This window comes from Mobula hypostoma, chromosome 18 (assembly GCF_963921235.1).
Source record: "Mobula hypostoma chromosome 18, sMobHyp1.1, whole genome shotgun sequence".
NCBI classification, from domain to species: Eukaryota; Metazoa; Chordata; class Chondrichthyes; order Myliobatiformes; family Myliobatidae; genus Mobula; species Mobula hypostoma.
The window spans coordinates 12,051,322-12,074,017 of NC_086114.1; the positions used below are offsets into that span (position 1 = coordinate 12,051,322).

Consider the following 22,696-nt stretch of genomic DNA (forward strand, 5'->3'; position numbering starts at 1 on the left):
AGGTTTTAGTCTGTTCTGTCCAAAAGGATGTAAAAAAAATTAAAATGGCAGAGTTTTGGAGGGAGACTAAGTAGTTCCCTGGCAATCTGTTTGACATTCTGCCTTGATCTGCATAGAGTCAGATAGCACAGAAACAGGGCTTTGGCTCAACCGGTCCATACGAACTTATTTGTCTATATGAACTGGTCTCATTAGCTATATTTGGCCCACGCCCATTTTCTATCCATGTACCTGTCTAAATGTCTTTTACACATTATAATTGTAACCACCTCTACAGCTCCCTCTGGCATCTTGTTCCCTATACCTACCACGGTCTGTATGAAAAAGTTGTCTTTTTAAATCTTTTCCCTCTCATTTTAAACCTATGCTCTCTTCACTTCCCCAGTCCACTACATCCTGCTCTAATTTTAGATGGCCTTCTTCACTGTCCACCATACTACTAATTTTGATGGTATTTGCAAATTACTAACCACATTGGCAACATCCATCATGCAAATCATTAATATAGATGACAAAATATAGTAGATCCAGCACTGATCCCTGCAGCACACCACAAGCATCCAGTCTGAAAAACAACTATCCACTATCACCTGCTGACTCCTTCCACCAAGCAAAGTTTATATCCAATTGGCTGGTTCACTCCAGATCCTATGTGATCTTACCTTCTGGACTAACCTACCATGTGGAACCTTATCAAGGGTCTTGCTAAAGTCATGACAAAAGAAACTGCAGATGCTGGAATCTGGAGCAACGTGCAATCAGTTGGAAAAACTTAGTGAGTGGTCAGACCCCACTTGGAGTACTGTGCTCAGTTCTGGTTGCCTTGCTACAGGAAGGATGTGGAAGGATGCAGAGGAGGGACATAGAAAGGGCGCAGAGGAGATTTACAAGGATGTTGCCTGGATTGGGGAGCATGCCTTATGAAAACAGGTTGAGTGAACTCAGCCTTTTCTCCTTGGAGCGACAGAGGATGAGGTGACCTAATAGAGGTGTTTAAGATGATGAAAGGCATTGATCATGTGGATAACCAGAGGCTGTTTCCCAGGGCTGAAATGGCTAATATGAGGGGGCATAGTTTTAAGGTGTTTGGAAGTAGATACAAAGGGGAAGTCAGGGGTAAGTTTTTCACACAGAGAGTGGTGGGTGTGTGGAATGCACTGCCGGTGGCATTGGTGGAAGCGGATACAATAGGGCCTTTTGAGAGCCTCTTAGAAAGGCACATGGAGCTTAGAAAAATAGAGGGCTCTGCGCTAGGGAAATTCTAGGCAGTTTCTGGAGTAGCTTACACGGTCAGCACAATGTTGTGGGCCGTAGGGTCTGTAATGTGCTGTGAATTTCTATGTTCCACGTTCGAGCAACATCTAGGGGAAGGAAAGGAATTGTTGATCCTATTCAGAGTTTTGACCCTAAATGTTGAAAATTCCTTTCCTCCTACCAATGCTGCTCGACACTCTGAGTTCTTCCAGCAGAATGTGTGTTGCTTTGGTGAAGTCTATGCAGACAACTTTCATGGCCTTGCTCTCATCAATCCTCTGTATCACCATAAACAATTTATGTTTATATCACACATTTAATGTACTAACATGTTCTTAGCTGTAAATATATTCTGTCCACAGCTCCTAGATGCCCTTCAAAACACATACCTTTTGAACTTGAAAATACTGTGTTGTCTTTCCATCATTACCAAGCGATGAGTCTTGGAACTCTCTACCCAACAATACTGTGTATTTTAACCATAGGCATTTCATGCTGACTTTGCCAGCACTGATCTGGAAGGAAAAGGCCTTGTATAAGGACAGGGACTGCCTTTTAACATTACATGTTAACTTTTACAGAAGGGCAATCCCTTAAATGACTGCAACACACATCAAAGTTGCTGCTCAATGCAGCAGGCCAGGCAACATCTCTAGGAAGATGTACAGTCACGTTTCCAGCTGAGACCCTTAGTCAGGACAAACTGAAAGAAGAGCTAGTAAGAGATTTGAAAGTGGGAGGGGGAGGGGGAGGTCTGAAATGATAGAAGACAGGAAGGGGAGGGATGGAGCCAAGAGCTGGACAGTTGATTGGCAAAAAGGATATGAGAGGATCATGGGACAGGAGGCCTAGGGAGAAAGAAAAGGGAGGTGGGAGGAAAACCCCAGAGGATGGGCAAGGGGTATAGTGAGAGGGACAGAGGGAGAAAAAGGAGAGAGAGAGAGAATAAGAATGTGTGTATATATATTTCCTCGTGTTTGCCCTTAAATGACTGACTGCTTCATCTGTATGCTACAACTATTGCACTCAATTTATGAACAAGTCTTTCATTTTTTAAAAATAGTTCTTTCAAATTTCAAGAAATTGCAGCATTTAGTTTCCAGAGTTTATGGCTTTTTAAAAATTCTTTTATCTTTGTCCTCATAATTATAATTACAATGAGTTCATCATATCACGTACTTTATAAAAATGCATTCCATTACATCTTTGTGGTTGTCTGCAATTAAAAGAAAAAGTAGCAATTACAATGTTTTATAGCAACTAAAAATGGCCATGAAATCTCAGTATCCTAGATAAAATGAAATTAAAATTAGCTTTATTTAGAGACATTGAGTCATAGAAAAATACAGCGCAGGACAGGTCTTTCAGCCTATCTAGTCTGTGCTAAGCCATTTAAACTGCCTACTCTCATCCACCTGCAATGGGACCATAGCACTCCATACCCCTACTGTCCATGTACCTATACAAACTTCTCTTAAATGTTGAAATCAAGCTTGCATGCATCACATCTGCTTGCAGCTCATTGCACACTCTCATGACCATCTAAGTGAAGACATTTCCCTTCATGCTTCACCCATAACCCATGACCTCTGGTTGTAATCCCACCCAACCTCAGTGGAAAAAACCTACTTGCATTTACTTGGTGTCATCAGCAAATTTGCTGATCCAGTTAACCATATTATCATCCAGATTATTGACAAAGATGACCAACAATGGGCCCAGCACCATTCCACTAGTCATAGGGGCAACCATCTATGACCACTCTCTGCTTCTCCCACAAAGCCAATGTCTAATCCAATTTACTACCTTGTCTTGAATGCTGTATGTACATTTGTCATATGTACATTGAAACAAACAGTGAAATGTATCGTTTGCTTCAAATCCAGTCAGTGCAGATTGTGTTGGGCAGCCAGCATATGCCACCATGTTTCCAGTGCCAGCGTAGCATGCCCACAACTCACTAACCCTAACCTGTACATCTCTGGGAGGAATCCCATGCAGTCATGGGGAGAACATACAATCTCCATAGTCTGGCAGGTGCTGAACTCCAATCAGTGATAGCTGGTGCCGCACAGCAACGGACTAACTGCTATGCTACTGTGCTGCCAGTTATATTTTTAATTTTATTTGTGTCACCAAATTTGTCATTATACTTAAAAGGATAGCCTATTGTTAGAATTTCATGTCATCAAGGTGTTAATTTCAAATAACTACACCTGCAATACAAGAACAGTAAATGTCCTTGATGAGTAGGATTAAAGAGAATCTCAATGTATTAAAAACCAAAGGGTAACTAGACAGTGAGTAGGCGCACTTAAGGCCAAAGGAATTTATGCCTGGAGCCAGAGGAAGTGGGTGAGGTATTAAAGTAGTACTTGGCACCTATGTTTGCCAAGGAAAGGAACAAGGGGAATAGCAAGATCGGGAGAGGTATGTTTACGTTGTAGGGCATATTGATATCCAGGAGGTGGTGGCATTGGGAATCTTGAAGGACAGTAATGTGGATAAGTGCTCAGAACCTGATGGGATTTATCTCAGGTTAATGAGAAAGGAAATAACCTGGTCAATAAGTGACTCTCGACACAATAATGTTGAATTTAGGAATGGATTACATATATTACCCTTGCCAAAGATGCTCACTATTCGTGAGTGAATAAATACAAAAAAGTTTGCTGTGTACTATTGATGATACCTACCTTAGTATTGCTGATGTTTGGGAGATCTTTGAGGCATTGGTATTTTTCAGGCTAGTTTTATTCTGTTCATTGCAGAAACCCACCTGTTGTGCTTACTGCTTTCCAACAATGCTCTTTATATTACCCCCATCACAAATAGTTCTACCTTCACTGAGTTCAGAACTCAGCACACTCAAAGCAAAAAGAAATTAACAGTGGTTCAGATAAAAACAGGATAACCTTCTGGGTTTGATTCATCAATGAAGAAAATAATAATTAAAATAAATTCTAAAGCATGACACAAGAAGAGAAAAACAAACAGGATTTTAATTGAAGTTTAATCAAATATCTAATCTTAAAATACAAGTTGTAGTGTTATTGACTTAAGACAGTCATGTTGATATTTTGGTTGTAAACTAGGAAGGTACAAAACTATTCAAAATGTACCGTAACATTATAAAAGGAAGCATTTCCTTAACTTCAGTGAAAAACTAACAAGGTATTAGTCAGAAAAAAGAACTCGGAAGTATTGATTACTTCATTGATCACACATTAAATTGCAGCTCCAACAAACAGTTGCTGCTGTTATAAAGTAGTAACATTCACTTTGCAGTTTAAAGTGACTAACTTTACAAAGTGACTTATCTTAGTGTTCTTCATATTTTTCCCCCAAGTGTTGTTTATCAATGTAGACCTTTACTGTTTCATTATACTTCATTAATGTTTTGCACAGTTCAATGTCTATACAGTTGGTAAGCCTTCAAAAGCAGTGTTGGTTACTATAAGAAGTTGGTATGGAATATTTAAGCAAACAACCACATAAATTAATGTTAAAAAATCACCTCGTTGTAAGTCACCCTGATAAAAGTGGAGGAATATTAAGATTACAAGGAGGAATAGCAAATGCTTGATATTGAATTTTTTTTAAAAATAGGCAAGTTCAGGGACACCTAGGTTAATTACTACATCTTCGACAAATTTTTATTCTTTAAATTTTAGAGTGAACCACATTAATATCTATTATTAATGTAATTTCTGAATTGGAATTTCATGAGTTAATTAGTGGGCTGCATTTACAGTAATTTAGTTTTATACGATATAATGCTGATGGTGGGGTACTTCGTATCCTGAACAAAACAGAACTCTAGTTTTAAAAGCAGCATTTTCAATAAAAATTTGGAACTAATGAATTACTGAAATATTAAATATAAAGTGTGTACATTTTCAGTAGCACTGTTCTTTAAATATTCTGTGCAGGAAAAGTCATGCATGCTAATTAGTTCCATGGGGAAGGAGAGATGGCAAATTGATATTGTCATTTATGGATGCTCCAATGACAAGAACATCGAACTGCAGGAACCAAATAATTAACAATCTTGAGTTGTTACTCATGTAGACTGTGTACCAAATATATTGATTTGTGACTTCTGAAATAACAGCAAAATAAAATAATTACATAGATAGCACTGAGCACTGTGTATATTAGATCAAGAGGCTAAAAAAGGCTACAGTGCAACGAAGTTCTGGATTCACCTCTTTTCAAAAAATAAGATACATATCAGGAAGTACTAAATAAATTTTGGAGAATGCCAAAAAGAAATGTCTATTTCCTCCCCTTACCCAGCAAAGCTAAAACCAAGAAAGAACATCATTCAAAGACAGGTTTCATGGATCATCATAAAATTAGCATATGTATAGCAACACTGTAAGTTTATATCTTAACTGGTAACTTTAAACAATTAAAACATAGAGCAGAGCTGTCTATGTTAATGCAGTATATGTATTATAAACAATTTCAGAAAAAAATTTAAAACTAAGTAATTCACCCAGAATTAATTTTTAAATTTACAAATGCTTTGGAAATTTCCAAAAACATTTTCGCTCTTGTGAATTTTGTGTTTTTAAGGTGAATTATGTTACTGTTGGGGTCATAAACTTTCCCCATTTCTATGTCCAGAATTTCCAAAAGCCCTTAATAATGTTCAGCACAATTAAACAAGATGTGATGCTGTTTACCTCAACAATGCTCTTCAATTAAACCTAGAAGTGCACCTCCACTACAGTGGTTGACATGTTCACATTTTTTCCTCTGCTGAGTGAAATAACAGATTAAGTGCTAAGTATGGATGTTTAAAAGAATCCATACCAGTTATTAGAGATTTCCTATCAGAGAATACCTAAATTTTTGTGGTAAAATCCTAAATTCACATACTAAACCGCATTTAAGAACAAAGGTAATGGGAACAAGAAATCATTCCTCATTTCCCTAAGTAGTTTTTTTTAAGAACTTTTCTTCTGCATGTACTACATTTTAAAACTTAAAACTGATCAGAAAAGGGAAGGTACTTCATTCAGAAAAGGCTGAAATTTACTGTACTGCCTTATGGTGGTGAAAGTTAATGATCCACTTTTTATAAAAATATAAACATCAGTTTGAAAAAGAGGTACAGTTATTACTTATAATCTGTACAATTTTAGTATTGGCTACACATATTCACCATGGCAATAGGGTCTGCAATAATTTAGGGAATTCTCAATCTCTTTATGACAACACAAGAGAAACAAGAAAGAAGAATATTAACATAACAGGAATAATGGGGTTAAAATCTATTTGACAATGTATTTTATTCTATGAATACCCGTTATTGGTCAGTACTTATCCAAGCAGTGAGTTTCTTTGAACGTGGTCTTTTTAGTTATTTACAGAAAAAAACTTAGCATTGGAGGATTATTGGCACTAAAGTTCATCGTGATAGAATTTCTTGTCATGTAGCTGGCTACCATAGTCAGTTGCTTCACTGTTAAGGAAGAGCTCCTGATTTGCAAGTATTTCTCCTTCTGTGAGTTTCTTATCTCCATTTGTATCCATTTCTTTAATGAGATGTTCAGCCTGTTAAAGAGCAAAAACTCGCAATGTTAATCTGACAAAAAAAACCCTGGTAAACAGAAATTGGTTTACTATGATACCTGAATGTATGACAAAAGTGATATTCTTCCCTGGCTCTTGCACACCACCTAGTGATTAGTTCAAAACTCTACTCTAGAGCATTGTGGCTTCGTTGCTAGAATTCTGGCTGACACAGAAAATTACTACAATCATAATTTCCAGCTCTTGCGTACACCCTGTCATTTGCCATTTGGTATACTACTTTTTATATATTAAAAATTTTTTTATATATTTAATCCCACTCACAAAAGACATTTCATGACCCCATTTTTAGCCCTCCTGATTTCCTGCTTAAAGTTCTCTCCTACCTCCTGTATATTCCTCAAATGTCCTGTCCGTTTCCAGCTTCCTAATCCTTACCCGTGCTTCTTTTTTTAAACAAACAATTTGTTAAAAAAAACAAATCATCTAAGGTTCATCTGATCTGATCAACTAAGTTTCCCGAATCTTGCCATTCCTATCTTCCTCCCTCAAAGGAACATGCTAGTCCTGAATTCTGACCAGTTGGCCTTTAAATGACTTGCATGTCAGATATGACTTGCCCAATAACAACTGCTCCCAATCTACTCTCCACAGGTTCTGCCTATGCTGTTGTTTTTACCCTTTCCCCAATTTAGCATTTTTCCTTGAGGTGCAGTCATATCCATATCCAAAAACGAAGAATACTCAAATGGAAAATAATCAACCGAGGCTGACAAGGGAAGTCAAAGCTAATGTAAAAGTAAAGAGAGTGTGTACAACAAAGCAAAAATTAATAGAAAGATAGAGGATTAGGAAACTTTAAAAAACCTACAGAGAGCAACTAAAAGAATCATTCGGAGGGACAAGACGAATAGTGGATAGTAAAAGCTTTTACAAATATGTAAAATATAAAAAAAAGAAGAGAGTGGGGATATAGGACCACTAGAAAATGAGGCTGAAGAAATAATAATGGGGGACAATGAGATGGCAGATGAACTAAATGAGTTATTTTGCATCAGTCTTCACTGTGGAAGACACTAGCAATATGCCAGATTTTGAAGGGTGTGAGGGAAGAGAAGAGAGTGCAATTACTAAGGAGAAGGTACTCAAAAAGCTGAAAGACCTGAGGGTACTTAAGTTCCCTGGACCAGATGAACTGTAACCTAGGGTTCTGAAAGAGGTAGCGGTAGAGACTGTGGTAGCATTAGTAATGATCTTTCAAAAATCATTGGACTCTGGCATGGTGCCAGAGGTCTGGAAAATTGCAAATGCCACTCCATAGGAGGAAGGCAGCGGAAAGGAAATTATAGACTAGTTAGCCTGACCTCAGTGGTTGGGAAGATGTTGGAGTCAATTGTTAAGGATGAGATTATGGAGTACCTGCTGACACAGGACAAGATAGAACAAAGCCAGCATGGTTTCCTTAAGGGAAAATCTTGCCTGATGAACTTGTTGGAATTCTTTGAGGAGATTACTAGACGGATAGATAAAGTTGATGCAGTGGATGTTGTATATTTAGACTTTCAGAAGACCTTCGACAAGATGCCACATATGAGGCCGCTTACCAAGTTAAGAGCCCATGGTATTACAGGAAAGTTACTGGCATGGTTAGAGCATTGGCTGATTAGTAGGAGGTGGTGAGTGGGAATAAAAGGATCCTTTTCTGGTTGGCTGCTAGTGATTAGTGGTGTTTCACAGGGGTCGATGTTGGGACCGCTTCTTTTTATGCTGTATATCAATGATTTAGATGATGGAATAGATGGCTTTGTTGCCAAGTTTGCAGATAATACAAAGATTGGTGGAGGGACAGGTAGTGTTGAGGAAACAGGTAGGCTGCAGAAGGACTTAGACAGATTAGGAGAATGGGCAAAAAAGTGGCAAATGAAACGCAATGTTGGAAAATGCATGGTCCTGTACTTGGTGGTAGAAATAAATGTGCATACTATTTTCTAAACGGGGAGAAAATACAAAAATCTGGGATGCAAAGGAACTTGGAAGTCCTTGTGCAGAACACGCTAAAGGTTAACTTGCAGGTTGAGTCAGTGATGAGGAAGACAAATGCAATGTTAGCATTCATTTCAAAAGATCCAGAATACAAGAGCAGGGATGTGATGCTGAGGCTTTATTAGGCACTAGTGAGGCCTCACCTTCACTAGTGTCAACAATTTTGGGCTCTTCATCTAAGAAAAGGTGTGCATTGGAGAGGATTCAGAGGAGGTTCACAAAGATGTTTCCAGGAACGAGAAGGTTATCATACAAGGAACTTTTGATGGCACTGGGGCTGGACTCACTGGAATTTAGAAACATGAAGGGGAAATCTCATTGAAACCTTTCCAATTTTGAAAACCCTAGAGAGAGTAGATGTGGAAAGGATGTTTCCCATGGTGGGAGAGTTTTGGACAAGAGTGCACAGCCTCAGGATAGAGGGGCGTCCATTTAAAACAGAGGTGCAGAGAAATTTCTTTAGCTAGAGGGTGGTGATTTTGTAGAATTTATTACCACAGGCAGCTATGGAGGCCAAGTCATTGTGTGTATTTAAGGCAGAGATTGATAAGTCACAAGGCATCAAAGGTTATATGGAGAAGGCCAGGGAGTGGGGCTGAGGAAGGGAAAAAAGGATCAGCCATGATTGAATGGTGGAGCAGACTCGATGGGCCAAATGGCTTAATTCTGCTCCTATGTCTTATTGTCTTATATCCATGATTATCTGCAAACTTATTAAGTTATGAGTCACTGTTTCCAAAATGCTCTCCAGTCACCCGGCCACACTTATTTCCCATTACGAATCTGGTATAGCCCCTTCCCTGGTTGAATTAGCTACATACTATGTCAAGCAACCTTCTTGGACACACTTAACAAATCCTGCCCTTTAAGCCTTTGGCACTAAGGCAGTCAATATTGGGGAAATGAGTCACCAATACAACTACCCTGTTGTTTTTCATATACCTGTTGTTTCATCTCCTGGCCTCCGTGCAGAGATGGCTTACATCAATTTTCATATCTGGAGCAAACCCATAAGATACTGCATGAAACTGACTAAATTTAATACCCTTTCTACGTGTAATAATCGAACAACTTCTCAAAGGTCAAAAATTTTATCATTCAGACTTAATATTTTATAATGCAGTTTTACCTCATCTTGTGCAATGTCCTGGTTGTTGGGAACAATCCACAACAAAAGTTCCTCTTTATTAAGCTTGCCATCCTTGTCAATATCGTAATCATTTTCAAACCGATCCTTTTCCACAGTGACCCATTCTGGATCACCATCCGAATCTTATATTCAAGAGGCAGAAATAAGATTAATGACAAGATGCTCACACAGATCAATCCTAATAAACCATAATCCTATCTTTTGTAGAAAAATTGCACTTTGGAAAATGTTGAGTCTTTTGGAGAAAGGAGCATACGGAAGCTAATTTCATATTCAATGTCACCAAAATAAATGACTTGCAATTAAATCAGATTATGTTAAGACATCTGAGTAGATTATAGGCTTACAATAGTAATTGATTAACACCTGTTTCATTTTAGTTTTTAACATCTCAATATAAATGTGTGACAAGCAACAGCTGTATAGAAACTTAACATAATTTTCCCATCTTCCTCCCTCAGAAATTTCTCAAGAAACAACATTGGTGAGACTGCACCTGTACAATTGTGTACAGTTCTGGTTACTGTATTATAAATAGAATATGCCAGAGAGGGTACAAAAAAGATTCAGGAGGATTTGCCATGCCTTAAAGGGGTTAGGTTACAAGGAGAAACTGGATAGACAGAGGCATTTCTCCCTGAACAAAGAGATTTAAGGAATGGCAATACAAAGTCTATAAAATCATGATAAACATAGATAAAATGGATGACAGGGTAGGTGAGTCTAAAGCTAGAGGGCATAGATTTAAGATGAAAAGGGAAAGATTTGAAGGGGATCAGACAGGTTTTTCTATACAATGATGAATATATGAAACGAGTTACTGGAGGAGATGGTAGAGGTGGGTACAATTACAAGATTTAAAATACATTTGGACAGATACAAGGACAGGAAAGATTTAAAGGGATATGATCCAAATGTAGGCAAATTTATCCTCCCGGGAGGGGGGAGAAGATGGTGGTGCGACGACAGTGTGCGCAGCCACTTCAGTGATGAATATCTGTTATCTGTCAAGTAGGGGACTGTGCACAATCCTGACTTGATGGAGACAGACGTGAGCACACAGCAGAACATCTGGAAAACTTTTGAAATGCCTGCTTTGCTGCCACTGCTACTGTGTGGTAACTGGAATCTCCGGAGCTGAAGGCCCCGAAATCCTCGGCTTTGCGTGTTTCAGCAGCCGGGAAGAGGTCGAAGGCGCTCGGGAGGCTGTATCGGAGAGGCTGGTTGGAAGCTCAGAGTTTTCAGATGGATGGACTCAGGGTCGGTTGTGGTCGGCTGCTTCCAAGGTATCGGCAAGTTGACTGTGCCTGGAGGTTTATGGCAGGGAGTTTCTCCCTTTTGCCGCCTGCTATCGGGGACTCAGGAGTCGATCGACTCGCGACTTTGAGACTTTTTTTTACTGTGCCTATGGTCTGTTCTTTATCAAATTATGGTATTGCTTTGCACTGCTGTAACTATATGTTATAATTATGTGGTTCTGTCAGTGTTAGTCTTTGGTCTGTCTTGTCTTCTGTGATATCACTCTGGAGAAACATTGTATCATTTCTTAATGCATGTATGCATTTCTAAATGACAATAAAAGTGGACTGAGTGTTCTCATAATCCAAATGGAACTATCTCAGGAAGGCTCTTTGGCCAGCATGAAGGAGTTGTGGTGATGAGCTTGTTTCCATGCTGCATAACTCAATGGCTCTATAAATAGCTAAATATTACTCTGTGCTTTTCTAACACCATTTCCAAGAACTGAGGCAAAACGGGGTATGCTAGTTTCCAATAAAATAAAAAGACCCAGAGTGTATAACTTTTTTGTTAATTTGAAAAACAATAGACTAGTACATAGTACTCAGGCAAATCTAGCTTGAATGCCTATAGATCTTTACAGGGAAAAGAGAAAAAGGAAAGAAAAGATAACTTCAAAAACATAATGATTGTGGTAACATCGATAAAATAGATAAGATAGGCAAAACAAAATCATTTCTATAGTTTATGCTATATCACTGAGAAGATATTGCATATTTTGTTGGATATTCTGAAGTTATAAATATTAGTTAATCAAATAACCTGGGTCTTTCCTATAGTCACCAAGGAATTCCTCTAAGCTCACAAACCCGTCTTTGTTGTGGTCGTGTTCATCTAAAGCATCCTGTATGACGTAGTCCTGCAATCAGAAAATTGAAGTATTTGTACGGACAGGATTAAACTCAGTTGTGACATCACCCATACTTGATTGGTCTGCTGTTAATCATCAAATATGATCCTGAATGGCTGGCTTTGTATACATAAATCTGTAACAAATTCTTCAATTAACAGAATGAATTTTATCCAGGTAATTTGTACCCTTGATTATCCAAGTTAATACCTGTTATAAGTATATACAAAATAACTAAAGTTGCTGATGTATTCACAAATGGCGCATAACTTTCCACAGGCTAGTCTTATTTGTCAAAACAAAAAATAAACTTACCATTGACACATATTAGTAGCTACAGACCCGGATTTTGTAACAGTAAGGGAGCAAAGTTCAGCTATATCCATTTACACTAATGTGAATTTAAAGTTTTAATAAATTCATCGCACCATAATACACTCTGGAAATCATAAGTCTCATTACCAGCCCTTTAATAGCATACTAAGCTATATTAATGGCTTTACCATCTACTTAGAAATACAAAACTACTCTATGTGTAATGTAATTTCCTTATGTCCTATACTTCCGTCTGAGAGATGTTAATTTAGAAAGATTTAGGGTTAGACTGCTACCTTATTCATATATGTACATTCAAGTACTTTAACACTGTATAAAGGGGTTAATATTCCTCATTACGACTTACTGAAGAATGGATGCCACAGCATCCATCACTGCCTTTGCTGGACTCTACCGAGTCCAAATGCCAAATCTGATCTTGGCATGATTCCTCTGCATAAGGCAGGGAATCACCTCACATTAATTTCAGTGGAGATTCTCAAGGAGTGACTTACATGCACCTCCTTCAACTTATTGTGTTGTTCTTAAATACTCAGAGAGTGCTCCATTCTACATTAGGGAAAAACAACGTATATTACAATGTATGTTACATTGTAGAAGATCAATTCTTAAAAATATATTTCACCTTATTATTTTAATTACTTCTAAGAGTAAACATTTCAATTTATTTTAGTTTCAATATTCAATTATTTTAATTTTTGCTTGCATCAATCTTAATATTTTTAATTGTTTCTTATGTAGAGATAAAAGCCTCAATTTTGAAAGAAGACAAAGTTTCACCTCCAGTTTTACTTTATGTCAATAACTGTTAAGGGCTTCCAAGCCCTTCTGGAGTCTAATCACAGTCTACATTCCAGGACCAATGAGATCATCCAGCTTTGCTTCGTCAGAATAGTTTGCCATTGTGGAAAAACAGGTCCAGGGAAGATCTAGCACATTATATTTATTGGGTTACTTAAAGAAAAAAATGCTTCTTGTCTTTTTGTGTTGAATTCTTGAATAAGATTGTCCAACTAGTCTGATGACATCAGCCTGGGTAACAGGTGCACATTGAAATGTTGCTTAACAGGTACAAGAATGAGATAAAGGAAAATTCTTGCCATTGAGATTACTAGATCTTTGTGGAGTCCCTTCTTATTTAATAGAAAATATCACACCTTTTGCCAAATTAATGCAATCATTTAATTATGCTGTGAACAAGAAATGGTGCACTCTAACCCACCGTCATATAATCAGTTTCTTCAGGATGTTCAAATGCAACAAATTCTGCCAGAGACAGTCCAGGTACATCATCAATGTCTGCTTTGTCAAAACGCTTTTTATCCTTCAAAAATATCTGTTGAAAGAGGAAAATGTTTTTACCTGATTCATTTTCTTTTTCTGATTCTACTTTGGTTCAATAAGCATTTTGTTACACCACCACATGAGCAAAGTAAATAATTCATTTGTCTTTTTGCTTTTTGTGTTTTGACTAAAACAGGTTCTACAACCAACCTGGAATGTTTGTTCAGATCCATTTTAAACTTATTCAAAACTCAGCTTTGAAGGAGTGGCAGACTTGAGAAGTCCACATTTACAACCCAGTGCAGCATGTCCCACTCCAGAAAATGAAGAATTGCACGTTGTGAAAATCACCACTAAAGTTATGAATACTGTAAGATCATTAGATTCTCATTAGGAAAGTGATGTAAAGGTGCAAGAATATTCATCTTAAAAATAGGAATGTAGATAGAACAGATATTAAAGATGCAAAAAGGCTGCTGTATTTTTTTTTGAAAAGTACAGGGAAACTGGTTATAAAAGCATTGTTGAACTTGGAATAATACATTAATTAATTCATAAGACCATAAGATATAGGAGCAGAATTATGTCAACATAGAACATAGAAATCTACAGCAGATTACAGGCCCTTCAGCCCACAATATTGTGCCAACCATGTAACCTACTCTAGAAACTGCCTAGAATTTCCCCAGCACATAGCCCTTTATTTTTCTAAGCCCCTTGTACCTATCTAAGAGGCTCTTAAAAGACCCTATTGTATTCACTTCCACCGCTGCTGGCAGTGCATTCTGCACACTCCCCACTCTCTGTGTGAAAAAAAATGTCATCTGGATTATCAAATCTGCTCTGTCATTTCATCACCACTGATCCATTTTCCCTCTCAGCCCAAATCTCCAGCCTTCTTTCTGTATCTCTTCATGCCCTGACCAATCAAGAATCTATCAACCTCTGCCTTAAATATACCCAATGACTTGGCCTCCACAGATGCCTGTGGCAATGAATTCCACAGATTCACCACCCTCTGGCTAATGAAATTCCTTCTTTTTTTTTGGTAATTAATTTTTTATTGAAGTTCATCATCAAACAAACATTTCCATAAGATGTATTTCAAATTCTGTACATATATATCATATAATCATATTTGTCACAAATCTCCACGTAATATTTATCTGAGGTTAACACTTATAGAAAGGAGAGGAAAGGAAGAACAATCGAAAGAAGAAAACTATGTACAAAGTAGGGAGTGATCTTTTTTTTACAACATATTCATTGACTTGTGAGAATAAAATCAGGCCTATGAGGTGTTATGTAGTTAAACCATTTTTCCCAGTATGAATCAAATTGTTCCAACTTATGATTAACAGATGCTGTTATCTTCTCCATTTTGTAAATATCCATTGTAATTTCCATCCATACATTTAAAGTTGGGCTCTTCCTGTGATAACCATTTCCTGGTCAGGGTCTTTTTACCAGCCACCAGCAGTATATTCATTAGATATTTATCTCTTTTCAACCATTCTTGAAGTATATATCCAAAATATATGGTCTTACTCTCTAAGGGTATTTCACATTTAAAGATGCCTTGTAGGGCATTATGTATCCCACTCCAATAGTCTTTGATAACGGGGCATTCCCAGAAAATATGATAATGGTTTGCATTTTGATTTCCACAACTTCTCCAGCAAACAAGGGGGTTACTATCATAATGGGATTTCTGAGAGGGTGTAATAAAATATCTTATCAAGTTTTTCCACCCGAACTCCCTCCATTTCTGTGAACTGGTACACTTCCATTGATACCTCCATATTATTGTCCAGTCTTCCCCAGATATTATTATTCCTCCTTCCTTCTCGCATTTTGTTTTAATGTATGAAGTCGAATGTGTTTTAAGATTTTGAAATTCCTTATCTCTGTTCTAAAAGGACAACTCTCTATTCTGAGGTTGTGCCTTCTGGTCTTAGAACCATAAGAAACATCCTCTCCACGTCCACTTTATCTAGGCTTTTCAACGTTCAATAGGCTACAATGAGGTCATCCCTCATTCCAGTGAGTAGAGGCCCACAGCCATCAAATGCTCCTCATATGACAAGTCTTTCAATATTGGAATCATTCTCATGAACCTCCTTTGAACCCTCTCCAACGTCAGCACGTTATTTCTTAGATAAAGGGCTCAAAGTTGTTCACAATACTCCAAGTAAGGCCTTACCAGTGCTTTATAAAGACTCAACATTCCATCCTTGTTTTTATATTCGAGTTCTCTCGAAATGAATGCTAACACCACATTTGCCTTCCTCACCACCAACTCAACCTACAAACTGACTTTTAGGGAATCCTGCATGAAGACTCATATTTGGATCACTGCAGATACTTCTTAAAGAAAGGGATATGAAAACGATAGAAATTAAAATTTGCTGAAATGACACAAGGTATAAAAGATTAAATATATATGAAGAAAGATAGAAAATGAGATACATTTTCATGAGGGCAAAATGTTAGTAGTAACTCAAAAAAGTTTAACTGGATCATCAGAAGCAAATAATGAAAGTTTGCATTGTGATTAATCAGTAACAAAGACATTTTAAAATGTCAACATGGTGTAATCGTTAGTGCAGTGATAATGCTCATATTTCTTAAGATTTGAAATTCCATTTAAGTACAACAGTTAAGAGAAATGTCAGGTTATTACCCAGCAATTTATCAAAATGCTGCATGGCCAGAGAAACCAACTTTTAGCTAAGATTTAAGTTGTCTATCCTCTCTACTTCAAGTAAAAGATCCCATTCTGTGTGTTTATCACTTTTCCTTCATGACTCCACTACACACAAGATTGCACGTTATCACTTCCCAGTCAAACGTATTGACTTCCCGTTGCATTGTTGTACTGTAGAACGTAAACTCCTGATGCCATTCTTAGCCGTCATGTTTTCTATAGATCACATATTCCCTTACTCCCCCATTATATAGTCCAGGCAAATTAGTTCTGAATTCCAGATTTATGCCAGAATAGGTGATATTCAGAACAATACTTGGGATAGAAAATAAGTAAAACACTGAAAATGACTACACAAAGCTAAAAAATCAGGATTATTATCACTGAGTTAAATAACCTGAAATTTGATGTTATGCAGTAGCACTACAGTGCAAAGACATAAAAATTAATATAAATTACTAAAATAAATACTGTAAAAAAGGAATAATGAGATAGTGTTCATGGATTGTTCAGAAATCTGGTGGAGGGGAAGAACCTGTTCCCAAATTATTGAGTGTGGGTCTTCAGGCTACTGTACCTCCTCCCTGATGACAGTAATGAGAAGGAAATCATAGTAAATAACAATTTACTAGTTTTAATTCTGAAACTTAATCAGTATCCCTATAAATTAGATATGAAGAAAAAATTATTTTCTGGTTGAAAACTATACTCGGCCTGCTATGCTCACCTGTTTGAGAGATTCTTCTTCTTCATCTTCCACTGGGGTACTCTCATCAAAATTCAGCATTCGGTCATAACTATGAATGTTATACTCTTCCCAAGTAACCATTCCATTGCCATCTAGATCATGCTGTGGAAACTGTTCTTTGCTCTCCTCTGTGGCATAATGTCTGAACGACTGCTGAATCCATGCACTGAGCTCATCTGTAACAAGCAAGAGTGACATGTGAAGAAAGTGAAGCTTTGCCATTTTGAGTTACAATTTACACACCTTTTCAGTGTGAACAGAAACTTACTGTATATATTTCTTTCATTCAGAACACTTATCATAGTTTTAAATATTTGCTTTCTAAAAGGTGTCTGTGCAAGAACATGATCTGCCTGTAGCGTGAAGTAGCGTGAAAAATCATTTGCACAAGACTGATGTCTCAGAGAAAGTTCCAGAGTATTACAGAATCACTTCAAAGAAGATACATAATTCAAAAATGAACTTGTTTCTGCAAAGAAAATTAAGTCAACTTTATTACTCGTTATGAGTGATAATTAAACATCTTTGCACCTTTGGTTATGAAGCCATCTGAATCGGTATCCATCTTCTTGATAAGAGATTGGAGCCGGGACTGTTGCTCCTCAGGTGTCAGTTTGGCAAACTCGTCTACTTCATTCTAGGTAAGAATAATAAATTAGACAAACACCTTATATTTGACAAAACTCCAATCAATCATTTATATATGAGTAAAAATGAGAATGAAGTCCCCTCAGAAGTCCATGAGGTATACATATAATTTATACTTTACACTTGAACTTCATTTTGGTGTGTTTGTTTTTACATCAAAACGGAGTAGATATTATGTTGTTTTCTGTGAATGAAAAACACTAAAAGTGAAATGGGAAAGTTAGAACAAAAACAATATCGAAAAACTGGTAGCCAGCTGGAAAAATTATTTCTCCTGGGCAGATAAACAGGACAATGATCAGAATACCACAAAAGCATTAAAGTTGGGAAATTCCCACTTTATATATAATTGGTGTATTGCTCATAGAGCTGTCAAGGCTACTTATTCGCAATCCACAGTAACTTCGCTTTGATCTTCCTTAACAACCTTTGTTCAGAGATTGTTAGAATGAACTATATTGAGCACAAGTGCAGACTTAGATATCATGAGTTTCCACTCTTGGATGGGCAACACAGAACTTTCGGAACACCCCAGTACCTTTGGTTGTTAATTATGGCTCATTTATTCTGGGCCAATTGAGATGTAACCAAATAAACCAATATAATTGTGGCCTGGGCCACTAGCACTACTGATTTATTAAAAACATAAAGTTTCAAGAAAATTATTTTTCAATCAGAAATGAAAAATACGTGATTTCATCATTTAATATGTTAGCACCTTTGGAAGCATTTTGCTACCTGAAATATCACTGGTTGTAATGTATCCAACTGCACCTGATTCCCACTAGCTTTCCAAGCCAGTAAGCAGTATCAAACAGGATTAGAAATTTAAGTTTTAAGATCAAATGAGATAGGGCTCTTCTAGAGCTAAAGTCAGTCAGAATGAAGTTTTAATTATAATTATTAACATGGCAAGATCAAAATAGAAAGCTTTCTTTCCAAGTGACTGCAATGAGAAAAAATATGAAATTTTAGTTCCCCAGTGTCTGTTCCATGCAAGTCAAACACAGAAAAAGAAAAGCAATTGATACCTGAAATGATTTATGAAAACAATAGTTAAAAACCATTTATAATTTATCTTTCTTAGAACAGGTTCTCCTCTATTTTTGTTGTCATTAGATTCAGGAAGACAGGTCAAGTTTTCAGATTTGCCTTGAACTTGCTTTAGCTTCCAAATTCTCAATCATTTTTTTGTGTATCAATCAAGTTGTCATTATGGGAAAGGAAATTGGGAAAATTAGTAAAGACCAGGATAGATTTTTAAGAACAAAAATCATATCAAGATTAACAAAATTCTTAATTAATTTTACAGCTTTCTCCCTGTTACATTTGGACAGGTCAAAAGGACTGAATGAAACTTCCTACCTCTCTGCCAAGAAGGATGTCCCTATCGAAGTCCGGATTATGCTCATCATCCACATAGTGGTCTTCATCATTGACTGACCCATGTTTATGATGAACGTGCGCAAAGCACATCACAACAAGACTATAGCCCACAAACACTTGTAACTGCATGTTGTCAAGTTAGCCTCAGCTTTGTGAGTAGCTGCAGAAGAATTAAAATGCGTCAGTTCACATTTAGATTTCATTTGTGCTAATAATTTCTAAGAATTATAACAAGTGTTACCCTTAATCACAATTGGACTTGAAAATAAACTTTCATGTTGGTATTTGCGTTAGTTGTTGACTAATGATGTATACAAACTGATGCAACTGTTAGGATTCAAATTCACAATTCTTTATCCACTATTTAACGAGAGAAAAGAGAAAAACTTCAAAAATACAGAGATCCCTCAATGATTGTTGCTCACTACTGAGATTGGATTACAGGAGTTGCCAGTTTCATGTCTGAAGGATTTCTGTCATCTTTAAATACATATCTTTGGATTGGTTTAGAAAAAATACATAAAAGGATTTCAGCTACAACTACCAGACAAAAGTCAAGAACAGAGAGGCAAAATGAAAGAGATGGCATTATACTATACATTGAAAACCAAATTTACTTTGCATTATAAAATAGTGACTCTTGTCTCAGGATCATATTTATAAATTTCTTGGGACTCATATATAACTTAAGGAAACCCTCTTCAAATTATCCGCTAATTGTCCAGTATAACTCAACCTTTCAAATGGAAACTTAACAAGGTAAGGGTTATGTCTCCACTAAGGACAGGGGCTCCTAACCTTTTTTATGCCATGGAGCTTTACCATTAATCCAGGGATCTATAGAGCCCAGGTTGGGAACCCCAGATTTAGGAAACTGGATAAAGATTTCAAACTTCTTTTTTTGGGAGTAAATGGTCTGGTTCAAGTTCACATTCAAGTTTATTGTTAACTGTTACGATAGTTGCTGCTTTTCTGCTTGCCATTGTACAGTTTAGAATTAATTTAGTAACAGCTACTGTACATGGATTTGCATAATGGCAATTTCCATAAGGTTTGAAAGACTTGGCACAATAAAATGAAGATTGACTGTTTGCCTGGAGGTATTGCCATGTCACAACTTTCAAACACAAAGCCAAATTTGAACCAAGTGAATGTTTGCCTGGATTATAAGCAAATCATTGGAGAAAAGCGTGACTTTTGGCATTCAGTTAAACAGTTTGCATTGGATATGTACAATTTAAGACAAACATAGCAATATTTACTGTAAAGTTAAAAATGGTCACAAAGAGAAAATTTCATGCCACTCTTTCATTTTTTCTTATATAGAATGCCAATAAATTACATCACTTATTATTTCCAATAAAGGTGACCGATGTGAAAGACAGTATTAGCTTATTAACATAAACCAAAATTAGGTCCTCGTGTTTTTCCCTTCTCATCTTAAGGCTCCAATTGCTGCTGAGACAGGGTTCCACAGACAGATGCGGCCATGGCTAAGTGTCAGCAGCTCCTGACATAATTCATCAAATAATGCATAATTAGCAGGCATTTCTCTATGTAAGTGAAGTGCCTATCACTGGAAGTGACTCTTTACTGCGACAATGTTAATTGTTGTAAGAAGGTGAATTTTGATCTCAATTAGTGGCTAGTGTTTCGGAAATCCTGTAGGCTGGCTGATGTGGTAAATTTTCCATTCCTTCCTGACATTGGAAAACAGCTGATTTTTTCCAAAAGAAAAACAAAGTTCCATAAATTCTACTTTTAAATTACATATCCCAGTAGAACAGCAGATGTGCCCAAAACATCTTCTACACATTTCTTACATTGCATCTCTTGCATAGCCAGTTCATTATGCAAACACAGAGCCAAAAATTTCATATAAATCAGAATTGAAATTACCAACTCTGAACGTTCTCAATGTCAATATCAAAAAAGCACATTTACACAAGATACATGATTTGAAACACATGGAAAAGTTTATTTTTAGAAAAACATGTTTTTACACGATGAAATGTTCAGCCTCTAACCATTCAGCCCTAAAGCACGTTTAGGACTCAGTTAAAAAGATTATTTTCTGTTTGTAGTTGTCAGTACAATATACGTTATTGTCCTGCACAAGTCATAACTGTAAATGTTTGTATTAAGTGGCTCTGTACACTATAATATTGATAACATACTATAAACCTGCCAATAGTTACAACAGATATCAGATGCTGAGATAAGATTACAACTTTATATAAATCTTATTTTAGGGACGGACATAGAAATTACATTTTCTGAAGTATTTACAGAAACAACTGCAAACTTACTTTGTAAAAATTACATTTCTCACAATTTATTAACACTTTTTCAAAACATCTCTGAACAAGAAAAGTATTTTTATGACAAAAAATATATATTTTTGAACACTGTTGGTTCTAATTCGGGGGGAGGGGGCTTCAGCAACTGTTCGAGAGGTTATCCAGATCTTACTGCTTTCCATCTCTAGCTGTTGCTGCCTCCTGTCACTAAGCCTACAGAAGGCAGGAGATCGCAGTTGGGGGGAAACGTGGCTGAGGTGAACCCAAGCCTCACATTAAACCAAATCATTGCCCCTCTCCATCTTACCTCAGCCGCTCTCCTTACTGCCAACCAACGGTTCGCCCACTCGCCGGCGCGCGGCAGCGCGCTCCTAGCGTCATTTCCGGCAACGGCAAACCGGCACCTCGCCCTGGAGACCGACAGGGGGCGCAGCACCTCAACGACTCAATCTGCACATCAGAAACCCTTTGTCATAATCTTTGTGGGTGAACGTGAAGCTCAGGTTAAAGACACTTTATATTGGCATTCTTGTGATCATTGTTAGTATTTAAATACTTCTAGTTCCATAGCACCTTTCATGAAATTTACAGAAACACTTTACAATGGATATTGTAGTCAGTATACTTCTGTTTAGTTGATACCAGTGTTTAAATATTTGCATTTATTTAACCAGATTTTACAACCTAGGTGGGCATAGACCAAAGAGGTCAGAATAACTAACCTTGAAGTCAAAGCAGCATTTGGCCAAGCATCACACACAAAATGCAGGAGAAACTCAGCAATTCAGGCAGTATCTATGGAAATGAATAAACAGTCAACATTTCAGGCCAAAACCCTTCTTCGGGAGAAGTATCCTGAAGAAGAGTCTCAGCCTGAAACATCAACTGTTTATTCCTCTTCGTGGTTGCTGCCTGACCTGCTGAGTTCCTCCAACATGTGTGTGTTACCCTGGATTTCCAGCATCTGCAGAAACTCTTATGTTTATGATCTGGCTATCCATAGTATCAAGGAGACTTGTAATGGGAGGATATACTTGGCCATCTTGCCAGGAAAGATTCGATTCATTTGGATCATGTCAAGCCACCTGGCTTCAAAAACAAGTGGATCAGGAAGGGGTGTGCGCAGAATTTCCTGAAGAGCTGCAGG

General features: G+C 37.2%; 1 protein-coding gene and 1 long non-coding RNA gene across 2 annotated transcripts in view; one reads left to right on the forward strand and one right to left on the reverse strand.

Moving 5' to 3' along the window:
• LOC134358336 (uncharacterized) overlaps nt 1-17,737 on the forward strand; it is a 32,148-nt gene extending 14,411 nt beyond the window's left edge. Inside the window, exons 2-3 of the long non-coding RNA XR_010020858.1 lie at nt 13,957-14,130; nt 17,544-17,737. This is a non-coding gene — a long non-coding RNA (uncharacterized LOC134358336). The remainder of the gene's footprint in view (nt 1-13,956; nt 14,131-17,543) is intronic.
• Nucleotides 4,255-21,999, reverse strand: rcn2 (reticulocalbin 2). The gene is made up of 8 exons (XM_063070455.1): nt 21,857-21,999; nt 19,229-19,409; nt 17,747-17,852; nt 17,195-17,391; nt 13,699-13,812; nt 12,053-12,149; nt 9,971-10,113; nt 4,255-6,819 (listed from the first exon to the last, which is right to left on the reverse strand). The coding sequence occupies exons 2-8, from the start codon at nt 19,376-19,378 to the stop codon at nt 6,667-6,669; spliced, it is 960 nt and encodes a 319-aa protein (XP_062926525.1). The 5' UTR covers nt 19,379-19,409; nt 21,857-21,999; the 3' UTR covers nt 4,255-6,666.
• Nucleotides 22,000-22,696: the final 697 nt, after the last annotated feature.